General features: G+C 34.9%; 1 protein-coding gene across 3 annotated transcripts; it reads left to right on the forward strand.

Moving 5' to 3' along the window:
* The first annotated feature begins 208 nt into the window (after positions 1 to 208).
* Positions 209 to 5,384, forward strand: LOC117345225 (proline-rich protein 2-like). 3 transcript variants are annotated; one of them, XM_033908248.1, is made up of 3 exons: positions 209 to 374; positions 4,257 to 5,045; positions 5,214 to 5,384. In XM_033908248.1, exons 1-2 carry the CDS (start codon positions 302 to 304, stop codon positions 5,003 to 5,005), a joined length of 822 nt encoding a protein of 273 aa, XP_033764139.1. In that variant the 5' UTR covers positions 209 to 301; the 3' UTR covers positions 5,006 to 5,045; positions 5,214 to 5,384. The 3 variants fall into 3 exon arrangements, with proteins under 3 accessions (XP_033764139.1, XP_033764138.1, XP_033764137.1); XM_033908247.1 differs by having other exon boundaries at positions 4,257 to 5,006; XM_033908246.1 differs by having other exon boundaries at positions 4,257 to 5,384.
* The last annotated feature ends 8,565 nt before the right edge of the window (positions 5,385 to 13,949 follow it).

A 13,949-nucleotide genomic window follows, 5' to 3' on the forward strand; every position in this document is an offset into this window, starting at 1 on the left:
CCACTGCGTAAATAATAAACCGATTCTCGGATGTATTTATAGTGTATATACTTATATATATACATGGTGTACATGATGTGACGCAGCAGCAGTGAGCGGTGATATAAATGACACCGTTAAATGGATCAGGTTTATCACTCCTAAGCGAAGATTGATATCTGTCTGATGACATTTATAGCATAGGTTCTATATAAAACTAATACGCATGCATTTTCTCCTCACACTTTGGAGCTTTCGGATGTACTGAAAGGCCAATTGTAGCGGAGTAGATTTTTTTCGATTGGAAGACAGAGAGGGCCACATGATGCTTGGAAAGTCTGTCCTTGTTCTGGGATTACTGGTGGGAGTGTGCACAGCACAGTTTAGGTTCAGAGGTATGTGTGAATACATTGAAAAACAAAATTAGTTGCAAAAGTCTGAATTTCGAAGACAAAAAATAAGCAAGATATTTGTTGGTACTCTTTTAATTGTTTTTGCAATTTAATCTAAAATATTTTAAAGGATAATTTGGCGAAACAAGTTTTCTTTTGATAAGTGTTATTGATTCGACAAAGCCCATAGTTTTTGTTTTGTTTTAAATACCTTTTTTTCTTTTATAATATTTTTCTTTGTTATTTCTATTTTGCGTCGCACTTCCTAACATGCTATATTTATGACATTATGATCCATAATTGTGCCTTGTATTAGAAAATCACAATTCTGCATGTGGGTTAAGTCTTTATACGTTATTCTATACATATTTTTTTGTAATTGTTTTACACTAGTTATGCCCTCCATGTGTACCCTCTGAATTTTTCAAACTAGATTATAGTGTTATAGAGTCAGCATATAGTAAACAGCACCTTCTTATCCTGATTTCGGCATTTCTTTTTATCTTTTTTTGAGTTTTGCTTTTGGTTGCCTCCTACCCGCAAGACCTAAGTCCCTAAGCACCATTGACGAGTCCTAGCAGGACGAAATATCTGTATGATTCAGACTAATTCAGCTGTACTGCATCTAGCTCTTGATTGGCTTCTTCTTCCAATACGTTGATAAAAACTTAACATAAGAAACATGGACTGCGAAACAATGATTCATTCAACCAGTAAAATATTATTCTATCATTTGCGGCGTCAATTTCTAATAAGGATCTTTTTTAGATCATTCTAAATAGGATTTTATATAGTCGATGCATTCCTTTTGGTATTTGGAAACTATTATCGTGGATGGTTCGATTGTGGATAATCATGCAAATATATATATATGAAAGGACGTGGTAAGCATGATTGCAGTCACTCTGATCGTTATGACTTGTAGAACCATACTTGATTATGGACAGTAATTTTAATGTTCAGATGTCATTCAAAGAGTCCGATGCCTTTTCACACGAAAGGACGTGTTGTCAAAATTAATTCGATTGAAATAGCACCTCTTTTTCCATGAACGCTTTTATTTTTCCATAAATTCGCAGCAAAAATACTCGGCATACATTTTTAATAGGACTTAGGGTAGCAACCGGTGTTAAAACACTATGTGGGGTATTAAATAAGCTTTAAATGAATATGTTATAAGGCATTGTTGAAAACGTCGAGTCAAAGCTTTCAGCGCTGGATGGCAGCTCCAGTTGTGTGCTCCCTGGGGAGATCAGAAAGGCGAAATATGTTGACTGATGGCCAGATAAACACAGATGATAATTTGTGAACTGCTTTCAAGCGCTTATATCGCTGTTAAAAGCAGGATGTGAGAACCTAAAATTGTCAACTATTTCTATTAATATGTTATAATGCTTAATGCTTAATGGATGTTGTCTAGAATCATTGCAAGTAGTCTGACTTGGAGAGGGTTCATTCGTCTACCTATAAAGATATATTTAAAGCTGATATAGAGTGAATGTGCCCAGGCATTACTACAATATATACATTATTTACCTATTGCAATAAAGTTCATTCCAAAGATATTTATTTGGAATGCTTTTGGCGATGTTTTATTTCAGAATACAATTACCTATAACGGATTATGTTGGGCAATTTCTTACCCTATTATAATACGATAAGTTGAGGATATCATCAAAGTACAAACAAAATGTACAAAAAGATATTTAGTAGGTGATATACTTAGTAAGCACATGTATTTCGTCGCTTACTTCAATCGCAATTAAGTGTTCTTCAGGGCATGTTGTTTTTCATTCAATATGACAGATCTTTCAATTCTCCGTATATATTCAGCAGACTAGATAAAGTTACACCTCTAAATATGAATATGATATATAAACATGTATATATATAATAAAGTGTGTTAATTGCCTTGGATATTTCATTTTTTGACCGTTAAGTTCCATCATCGGGCTATATGCAACTTTCGAGGAAGTTTCGAGAATTCAAATCAATTTTTGAGATAGAGCGCATCAGAGGACGAACTTTCATTCTAGTAACAAAAGACAACTAAAATCCTATTTCTAAAATTTGGTCACCCGTAGCGCTGGTACAAAGAGAAAAACTTAGCTGATGAAACATTTTAATTTTAGCATTAACTAGACCGACTATATATGATAATATGAAGATCATGTGGTTGAGCCGTCGCTTAGCAGCCTGAAGATTCTGAGTTCGAACCAACAAGATATCACCTTTTTATATTTGATATTTTTGTACTACCATTTAATAATAATATCATATTAATAGATATTTTCAACATCATATTTAATATAAAGTATAAAGATAATGAATGAGACAAAATATTTACACTTGGATAGGTTCACTCCGTATCCGTTCAAAGTAAAATGTAAACAAACAATAGACATTCTTGGAAAGGAAGGTCGATTAAAATTCCTATTAGAGTTGACAATTTAAATTTGATTCACTACATATACGCACTGTTTTCGTTATCCATTGATAAAGCACAGCGCGCCAATGGACCATGGCAACTGCGGTAATCACAATAGGTCACGTGATACTTTACCTGTATTTTTGGATTTTTATATCAGAATATCGCTGTGCGTGACCTTAGTCAGATAAGCGAAACACATCATTTATGCTTTGAGTGCTAAGAAATGGAAATCGGTTAAAGGTATATATTTTTGAAGAAAATGAACTACTGATGACAACCAATGGTCTCTCTCGCCATTAATAGAAAGTAATAAACACTGTAAGATGAATACAAATCAATGGAAACGTGTCTTTTATGTGTGAAAGTTAAATTAAGTATGTATAAATGTTTAAATGTAATATGACTGTGTCAATAGTTATATAGATCTATATCATTATACTTATACGGACATAGGAATTGGTGTTTTTTTGTTTGTTGTTGTTTTTTTCGACAAACAAAACAATTTCTTATTCCTCAGCAATATTCGAAAGGTGCCAGGGCTGGGTGCCCGTCCGATTTCGGTCTGAATGAGCTGCATTATCAATTCAATTCGTTCGCTGGCGTCGAAAGTGTTCACACATTGGAAGATATTTTTCCTCAAAAACATAATAACTCAACAAGTCCTTTGGATGCATACATTCTGACTTTAGGGTGGTACAACACATCAGCAGAGATCATCATCTAAATATATATAAATTTGCAAATTGTAATAAAATTCGACTATCGCCACAAGCAATCGCCGCAATCAGACAAGCAAGCTGTCGCTGTCAAAACTACCATGTCGTGTGTATTAACGTGTGTTAACTATAAGAAACGATACTGAAAAATAACGTGAATTGTAAGTTATATGAACCATGACCTTGAACGCGGAAGGTGATGTATGACGGTTGTTTGCTAAGGTTGTCAAACAGCATTTATTGTCGTGTTCCAAAAGCCATATTCCATTAAGACAATATGTGCTATAAAAATAGCCAGGTCATCGCCTGTATACGTGACTTAGTTGTCTCTTTCTGTCAAAATGAGGCCATATCATCATCGCATCTGTCATCTAATGGGTGTTTAGTGACACGTCAATGTCTTTAGCTATCGTCTAATGCTTCATTTGTGTTCGCTGATACCTAACATCAACTTCTTACACAAAGTACATGAATTACTTATCGACATCTCGTTTTTTTATTGTCATCATATCCTAGACAAAAGCTAACAGGAAAAACATTTTTTTTCCGAAAACAAAGTGATATAATTATGAATTTTTTGTTTTAATTTCGTTCTGTAATTTATCCGAAATGCATAAAAAATATTGAAGTGTTTTGCCTGTTTTTTTTTGGGGGGGGCGAGGGGTTATTGTTGTTTTGTTTTGCATTCTCATCCCAATCCAAACATTTATCTAATTATTTTGTTATTTCTTTTAAAAGGTGCACCGAAACCGCCACCACCTGGGGCACCACCTGCCAGAGGACCGCCACCACCCGGGGCACCAGCCGCAAGAGGACCACCACCACCAGCTGCACCACCTGCAGGTGGACCGCACCACCACCTGCTGCACCACCTGCAGGAGGACCACCACCACCAGCTGCGCCACCTGCCGGGGGACCACCTCCACCAGCTGCACCACCTGCTGGAGGACCACCACCACCCGCTGCGCCACCTGCTGCAGGACCACCACCACCAGCTGCGCCACCTGCCGGAGGACCACCACCACCAGCTGCGCCTACCTGCAAGAGGACCACCACCACCCGCTGCACCACCTGCCGGAGGACCACCACCACCAGCTGCGCCACCTGCCGGAGGACCACCTCCACCAGCTGCACCACCTGCCAGAGGACCACCACCAGCTCCAGTACCGGCTGCCTTGGCACCATATACTATCCCTGCTGCCCCTGCTCCAGTTGCTCCAGTTGCTCCTGCTGCTCCTGCCCCTGCTGCTCCAGCTCCAGCTCCAGCAGCCCCAGCATTTGTTGACCCTTTTGCACAATATTGGTATAACCCTGCTCCCTTCTACCAACCATTCTATCAGCCTCCTCCTCCTCCTCCTGCAGATCCAGCACCAATGGGATATTACTCATCATGTTCATGTGATTATGTCGATGACTGCCCCAAGGGAACTGTTGATCAGGGACAATGTGCTGACGGTTCAAATTACTGCTGCGAGCTCGAGAGTTAAGGTACTTACCTAGCTGTCAGTGAAAACTGGCTGAAGCAAAGTAAGACATTTCAATTGTTACATCTAATTGTATGGTATGCCTGTATATATATGCGAAATACATAATATTCCAATTTGGCGTTTCATTTTCTGATAAGACGATACACAGCCCATACACTTCAATTAAATTCAAACAAAATTATATATCTATTATTTCGTTATTTTTCAGGTGTTGTAACCTGGCGCATAGCAACATTTCGCACTGTTGAAACATAGTATTCGGTCACCACATGCCAAACACAATTGACATTATTGAATGTAAGCATTCTACACGTTTAAATGTCCGCATCAGTTGTGTATCTGTCGAGGGAAGTTTTGTTAAGTAAAACATTTTAAACAATTTGTTGTTTCCATTTATTTTTACACGAATATATACGGATACTATATATCAGCTGCCTTTCGGAAATATATATTTTCCAATTTTTTGGGTTGATTCAAAGATATACCTTTAGCTCAAATAATAATCATAATTTTAAATTATCATTTGGAGCTGAGGATATAATACGGTGAGTGATATATGATACTCGCTAGAAAATGCAATGGTATTCCTTGTGGCATTCAACCGCCATGACAATGGGCACTCGTCAAGATAATAGTTAGCTATATTTGCACCCAAAAGAAACAAAAAACAATTTTTATTTTTTACAGTAACGCAAGATGTTTTTATAATAGATCATGTCACTCTTTTATGGAATTCATTAAACAAATAATTTACAGGTCTTTTGAAGGAAAAAGCCGAGTCTAAACAACAAAAAGTAAAATAAAGAACATAGAAATAATCTACCCTTTAAAAAAAGAATTTACACGCTATCACACTCCACGAGATCAAAAAGTACGCAATGCTCCTCTTCGTACGAGAAATGAACATGTTATTTCCTTCCACCACAACACATAATAAAAAAGTTTTCCTCAATTTCAACAAAATAAAAATTAATGTGTTTGATCCCATACCACAAGAAATCATAGAAAATAGATTTTATCAGATGTAAAGGGTCATTGCTAAGTATCATCTGAGTCTTTGGTCTTTTGTTATTATGTGAGCCTTGGTGAACAAAAATGATCACATAGAAAAATAAAGATGCTTTATATCACATAACTCAGTAAACAAGTAACAATGTAGAAGACGAAATAAAACGTAGATATTTTATTTAAAGCGCTATTTGCAATTTATTGCGAAACGTCACTCTAACCTCATCAATCAAATGCGCGCAACCAATGACAAAACTCCAATCTATGTAATACTAGCGACATATGCAAAGATAATAAACGGGCATAAATGTTATGATTCGTTATAAAAAAAAAGATTATCATTCCCCAAGGCAAGTATAGTAATCATCTGTGACAGATAAAAGTAAATATGTTATGATCCTCTACCACGACAAATAAAGCTAGATATGTTATGATTCTCTACAACGACAAATGAAAATAAATATGTTATGACCCCTATAACGACAGATAAAAGTAAATATGTTATGATCCTCTACAATGACAAATAAAAGAAAATATGTTATGATCCTCTACAACGACAAATAAACGTAATATGTTATGAAAACTGTATGATCCGGAAATCAAGAGAATAACGCGTTCACAGCCTTGAATAGAGATACAAAAAGCAAATGTTTTGATGGAATGATTAGCGATTTAATGTGTAAGATCTTGTTTAAAAATAATATTGTTTTTATCCTGAAAAAAAAATACATAAAAAATCTCCCTCAAAAGAAACACAAATCGCATACTCAAAAACAAAATAAGAAATAATGAGTTACGACATTACATAATGGTGATCTGATGTACCACCGGAAGTGACGTCATTAGAACGTGTTCCAATATCTGAATCCAATATCAGCGTCATCCCCCATACTACCCCAATCCACGATAAACTCTTGGGCATAATTATGTATGGTCAATAGAAACATAGCTGTATATAGTTTTAATATTACAATAACTTTTACTAATGCCCCAGTAATCGTATTTAAATGCAAATCTATAACGAAAAAAAAACAGACTGAAAAGCGTGGCGTTCAACGTTTTGGCAGAATCGAAGATAAGCGCAAAGAAGGACAATTCTAGATATGGTTTGCTGTTTATAATAACGACCAATCACAGACAGTTCGTCGCTTGACTACTCTTAGGGTATACCTTTCGTTGTTTCTGCGATACCGCTCTTACGACTAGTCTGCAATCGTGCTAGAGCTTAAGCATTTGTGAACAGTCTGATATATGAAACTGTATATAGCCTGTATCTCCCCAAACATTGTATAGTTATTCTTTCTTTAAATACAGCTCTACTCCATTATTTGACATTTGATAATACACACTATATACAGCATGTCAAAACATTATACGCAACAACTGCAACATAATATCATATGATATATCAATTTGTATTAATAGGTCTTGTTCGTTGGAATAAAAGCACGAGAGGGGATTTATAAGATTTAAAAACAAAAACAAAAAACACGTGAAATGTAAGTATGCTACTGTGACATCCGACCATTCAATCCTTTCTTTCCTTGACAGTAGATTCTTCCCGTGTTCATTCATCGTTTGTAGAAGCAGTTATCTCTCTTGAAATAGTTGAAAAGTGCTAATATTACCTATGCAGAGAAAAACAACAAGATATTTTAGTTTCCAAATACCTATAAATGTTCAGTAATTGGTCTCGTAGTCTGGGTAAGTGATCTATTTGAATAATATTTGTTATTTTCATCGTGAAGCAGTTGTTATAGTAACAATAAAAAAAACAGCTATCATGATACATCACCGGTGCGTATGTAGTAGTTGATTAAAAATAATGTTTACTTTTTATTTACTGGTGCGTAAACTGCAATTTGAAATATATGTTTAATGACAGGCGTAAGCGCGTCTTGTTGCCAATTCTGGATTAAAATGCAGGTTACATACCAGTAATCGGCAAACAAAAATGAAAACAAAAATACTGCTACTTTAAAAAAAAAACAATATAAAAGATCGTCATTCACTGGACGTTATACACGCTGACGGAACAGCCTGACCACTGATGGAATAGCAAACAGGCTGATGCCAACTTTGCTGGTCAAGTTGTAAGAAGTAAGGAGAATAGCTTCACAATTACGTCATTTTTTATTCCATTTCCATGAGATTTGTTTAACATTAAAGTGAAATCGCATATATTTGAATTTCAATACAATACAATTATTATATATAATTTAAATGGAATGAAATCACTATCGAATTGTGGTCGAATTGGCCTAGATATCAATTTTGTATTTAGTTTTATGTCATGTAATCTGCGATCTCATTGGTTCCGGTTTGGACAAGGTTAAAAACAGCCGACCAGCTAGATCGAAGGTTAGATAACATGAAATTATTTGCAATATCCATGGTGGTTGAAATGGCCCAGCTATTCATCGGCGAAGAAAACATTCCAGACACAACGAAGGGAGGCTTGTAGCGATGCATCAAACACATAAATAAGTTTGCTTTGACCTGATGCTTTATGAATGTAGGATAACTGTTTGTCTTCGTACCCAATAAAAATGTTTGTTGTTAAAATGCTCTCGATTTTGTCCGACTGAAGACAAATCGTCATTTTTTTAAGTTAACAGGCTGCTTGTGAAATAACTAGAATGATTTAATTTGATATTTCATGATTGCATTCATTAAACAAAAGAAATAATCCACCTTTAAAAAAAGAATTTACACGCTATCACACTCCACGATATCAAAACGTACGCAATGCTCCTCTTCGTACGAGAAATGAACAGGTTATTTCCCTCCGCCATAACACATGATAAAAAAGTTTTCCTCAATTTCAACAAAATGAAAATTAATGTGTTTGATCCCATACCACAAGAAATCATAGAAAATAGATTTCATCAGATGTAAAGGGTCATTGCTAAGTATCATCTGAGTCTTTGGTCTTTTGCTATTATGTGAGCCTTGGTGAGCAAAAATGATCACATAGAAAACTAAAGATGCTTTATATCACATAACTCAGTAAACAAGTAACAATGTAGAAGACGAAATAAAACGTAGATATTCAATTTAAAGCGCTATTTGCAATTTATTGCGAAACGTCACTCTAACGTCATCAATCAAATGCGCGCAACCAATGACAAAACTCCAATCTATGTAATACTAGCGACATATGCAAAGATAATAAACGGGCATAAATGTTATGATTCGTTATCAAAAAAAAACAGATTATCATTCTCCAAGGCAAGTATAGAAATCATCTGTGACAGATAAAAGTAAATATGTTATGATCCTCTACCACGACAAATAAAGTTAGATATGTTATGATTCTCTACAACGACAAATGAAAATAAATATGTTATGACCCCTATAACGACTGATAAAAGTTAATATGTTATGATCCTCTACAATGACAAATAAAAGAAAATATGTTATGATCCTCTACAACGACAAATAAACGTAATATGTTATGAAAACTGTATGATCCGGAAATCAAGAGAATAACGCGTTCACAGTCTTGAATAGAGATACAAAAAGCAAATGTTTTGATGGAATGATTAGCGATTTAATGTGTTAGATCTTGTTTAAAAATAATATTGTTTTTATCCTGAAAAAAAAATACATAAAAAATCTCCCTCAAAAGAAACACAAATCGCATACTCAAAAACAAAATAAGAAATAATGAGTTACGACATTACATAATGGTGATCTGATGTACCACCGGAAGTGACGTCATTAGAACGTGTTCCAATATCTGAATCCAATATCAGCGTCATCCCCCATACTACCCCAATCCACGATAAACTCTTGGGCATAATTATATATGGTCAATAGAAACATAGCTGTATATAGTTTTAATATTACAATAACTTTTACTAATGCCCCAGTAATCGTATCTAAATGCAAATCTATAACGAAAAAAAAAACAGACTGAAAAGCGTGGCGTTCAACGTTTTGGCAGAATCGAATATAAGCGTAAAGAAGGACAACTCTAGATATGGTTTGCTGTTTATAATAACGACCAATCGCAGACAGTTCGTCGCTTGACTACTCTTAGAGTATACCTCTCGTTGTTTCTGCGATACCGCTCTTACGACTAGTCTGCAATCGTGCTAGAGCTGAAGCATTTGTGAACAGTCTGATATATGAAACTGTATATAGCCTGTATCTCCCCAAACATTGTATAGTTATTCTTTCTTTAAATACAGCTCTACTCCATTATTTGACATTTGATAATACACAATATATACAGCATGTCAAAACATTATACGCAATAACTGCAACATAATATCATATGATATATCAATTAGTATTAATAGCTCTTGTTCGTTGGAATAAAAGCACGAGAGGGGATTTATAAGATTTAAAAACAAAAACAAAAAACACGTGAAATGTAAGTATGCTACTGTGACATCCGACCATTCAATCCTTTCTTTCCTTGACAGTAGATTCTTCCCGTGTTCATTCATCGTTTGTAGAAGCAGTTATCTCTCTTGAACCAGTTGAAAAGTGCTAATATTACCTATGCAGAGAAAAACAACAAGATATTTTAGTTTTCAAATACCTATAAATGTTCAGTAATTGGTCTCGTAGTCTGGGTAAGTGATCTATTTGAATAATATTTGTTATTTTCATCGTGAAGCGGTTATTATAGTAACAATAAAAAAAAACAGCTATCATGATACATTACCGGTGCGTATGTAGTAGTTGATTAAAAATAATGTTTACTTTTTATTTACTGGTGCGTAAACTGCAATTTGAAATATATGTTTAATGACAGGCGTAAGCGTGTCTTGTTGCCAATTCTGGATTAAAATGCAGGTTACATACCAGTAATCGGCAAACAAAAATGAAAACAAAAATACTGCTACTTTAAAAAAAAAACAATATAAAAGATCGTCATTCACTGGACGTTATACACGCTGACGGAACAGCCTGACAACTGATGGAATAGCAAACCGGCTGATGCCAACTTTGCTGGTCTAGCTGTAAGAAGTTAGGAGAATAGCTTCACAATTACGTCATTTTTTATTCCATTTCCATGAGATTTGTTTAACATTAAAGTGAAATCGCATATATTTGAATTTCAATACAATACAATTATTATATATAATTTAAATGGAATGAAATCACTATCGAATTGTGGTCGAATTGGCCTAGATCTCAATTTTGTATTTAGTTTTATGTCATGTAATCTGCGATCTCATTGGTTCCGGTTTGGACAAGGTTATAAACAGCCGACCAGCTTGATCGAAGGTTAGATAACATGAAATTATTTGCAATATCCATGGTGGTTGAAATAGCCCAGCTATTCATAGGTGAAGAAAACATTCCAGACACAACGAGGGGTGGCTTGTAGCGATGCATCAAACACATAAATAAGTTTGCTTTGACCTGATGTTTTATGAATGTAGGATAACTGTTTGTCTTCGTACCCAATAAAAATGTTTGTTGTTAAAATGCTCTCGATTTTGTCCGACTGAAGACAAATCGTCATTTTTGTAAGTTAACAGGCTGCTTGTGATATAACTAGAATGATTTAATTTGATATTTCATGATTGAGGTCTCGACTCTTGATAAAAACTATCGCAGTTGAACAATCATGCCTGATAAGATTTTGACGACACTTTGAATGAAATTAGCCAATTTTGCACACTGGTGAAGTTCCTTACCTTTCTTTTTAAGTTATGTCATAATCAGTCTTTGTCTAATGGAAGTGCTTAACAGTCATGCAGCAACGCCCTCGTCCCAGACTTCCTTTTTTTTCATGGCGACGTTAAAAGTTTATGGTTGCATACTAAGGAACCTAATTGGCAACAAGGCGTTCCATTTGCTAGGCCAGAGCGGAATGCTTATCACACAAAATGCATGTTTGTCTAATAGGAGCAAGATGATGCCTGTAATATCAGAGATGAATCATTTGTGTGTTTTTTCTACAAGTCTTTGCGATGCTTAATATTATTTCTTCAAGTGCTTCGCATGTCCTTTCCTGATCACACCATTTCAAATTCACTTGGATATGGATTATTGTCGTTAGTCAGAATATGATAAATAAGTCTTCATGTTGTATCATATACAATGAACATATACCAATGATTAGTCATATACAACGACATCCAAACACTTAAAATAACAAGATTCCCATAGACTATAATTCACTATGTATTCATATATCAAACGTGCCAAGACATAACATATTCAAATTGTAATGCCTCTTCCCTTATAGTAGCTTCTGAAACCTTCATTTTTAGTTCCTTTAAGACATTTCTCATTTCGTACAGACATGTCAATGGGCTGCAGTGGGTAATTAAAAACCGCAATGCATGATTAACATAATAAGTCCTAGACTACTTAAGATTGACACATCTGAAAAATTAATGTGAAAAGGGTAATGGTGTGCAGAAAGAAATCGTACATATCACGTGATTCTGAATTCTGCCACTTTCGACAACATACAAAGTGCAAATTAATAAAAACATATCTAATAGTTTACTTTTACGTTACAGGAATATTTGTGGAACCTCTAGCGAGTTAGAAGTATGCTGATCGAAGATAACTTTTCATCAATTACTCAAATTAGTGCTGTAAGATTTCATACAGCAGACTATGGAAATTTCTCATGAAACATTATTACAACGCTATCGAGGGCTGTCGAAAGCACGCTGTTGATACCAACTATTTTAGAGAATGTATGTATGAAATATAAAATGTAAAAAACTGGAATTTCAGTAGGCGACGATTTTGACTAAAACAGTCTACTACATAATCCGCCTGTTATCCAGGGAATTGCGCGTGTCATATATATTTGCATATCTTAGATAGTTTTTTGAAACTCGTCTCGGGGTCTTAATTCAAATATAAATTTCTAAAGCTCGTTTCCCAAAATCTCATGAAATGAAAGTTCATTTCAGATCCTATATGCATAAAAAACACCAGACATTATTGAATTAAACTGCACAGTACATCTGCTTCGTCTTTCTTAGAAATGCTTTACAGTAGATGAAAATATTGGTCATGTTGGATGTTAAAACTGTGTGTCATTTTGTTGGTTAAATGTACCAAATGCAATGTTGAAAAGAGTGTTAAGTAATTCATATGTTTTATTATGAATAGCGATCGGAACTACAATTCCAAGGGGACTCCATCAAATCTCCATGCTTAGGATCTAATGTCATGTAGTAAAGAAAACGTAGTGAAATGGGGCTTTCACTTAAATTAGATTGTGCAAATTGCACCTCGGTTATCGGTCTTGGTATCAAACGTGAAAAAAAACTGTCTTGATTGAATTAATAAATTTTTATTTACAATTTTACAGCTTTGCAGCTTTTAGCTTATACAGATGCTGCTGCAAACGTTTATTAAGAGCAACATGGAAAAGTTAACTTGACCAAAGGCGTATTTGATTTGACGTTTACTTATCAGAAGTGTTTCAAAGCGAGGCAAGCTGTTAAAATAAATCCATTTTTTGTTTAAAAAAACGACTGTATCATTGGCATTTCCAATATTAACCTGGAAGTAGCTAATAAAAATGCGTGATATCACGTGTCAGGGGGCTAGTGCTGACTAGATATTTCTCTAGTTATTTGTCAGATGACTGACGAGTCACAGAAGATGAAGCGTCTTAATCACATTTGGCTCTACCGTATCTGACTCCCAATATGTTTTGAAAGGTGTTATGACCTTGTATGTCATTTGTATAAACTTTCCTGTACGACATCAGGAAATCCTGTTGTTGTTCTTCTGTTTTCATCCGAAATATTATAATATTGAAAAATAGATTCTATGTACTCGAGATATTAAAACATTGTGACATAAGTTGTATGAACTCGAGATATCATAATAGTGTGACATAAGTTGTTTGTCCTCGAGATAGCATAATAGTGTGACATAAGTTGTTTGTCCTCGAGATAGCATGATGATGTGACATAAGTTGTTTGTCCTCGAGATA

Source organism: Pecten maximus, chromosome 16 (genome assembly GCF_902652985.1).
Source record: "Pecten maximus chromosome 16, xPecMax1.1, whole genome shotgun sequence".
Classification (NCBI taxonomy): domain Eukaryota; kingdom Metazoa; phylum Mollusca; class Bivalvia; order Pectinida; family Pectinidae; genus Pecten; species Pecten maximus.

What these genes read in the sequence shown, in the direction of transcription:
- LOC117345225 (XM_033908246.1), top strand. Translation starts at nt 302, where the DNA reads ATGATGCTTGGAAAGTCTGTCCTTGTTCTGGGATTACTGGTGGGAGTG. An exon ending in AGCACAGTTTAGGTTCAGAG is followed by an intron (nt 375 to 4,256) that starts GTATGTGTGAAT and finishes TTCTTTTAAAAG; the next exon opens with GTGCACCGAAACCGCCACCA.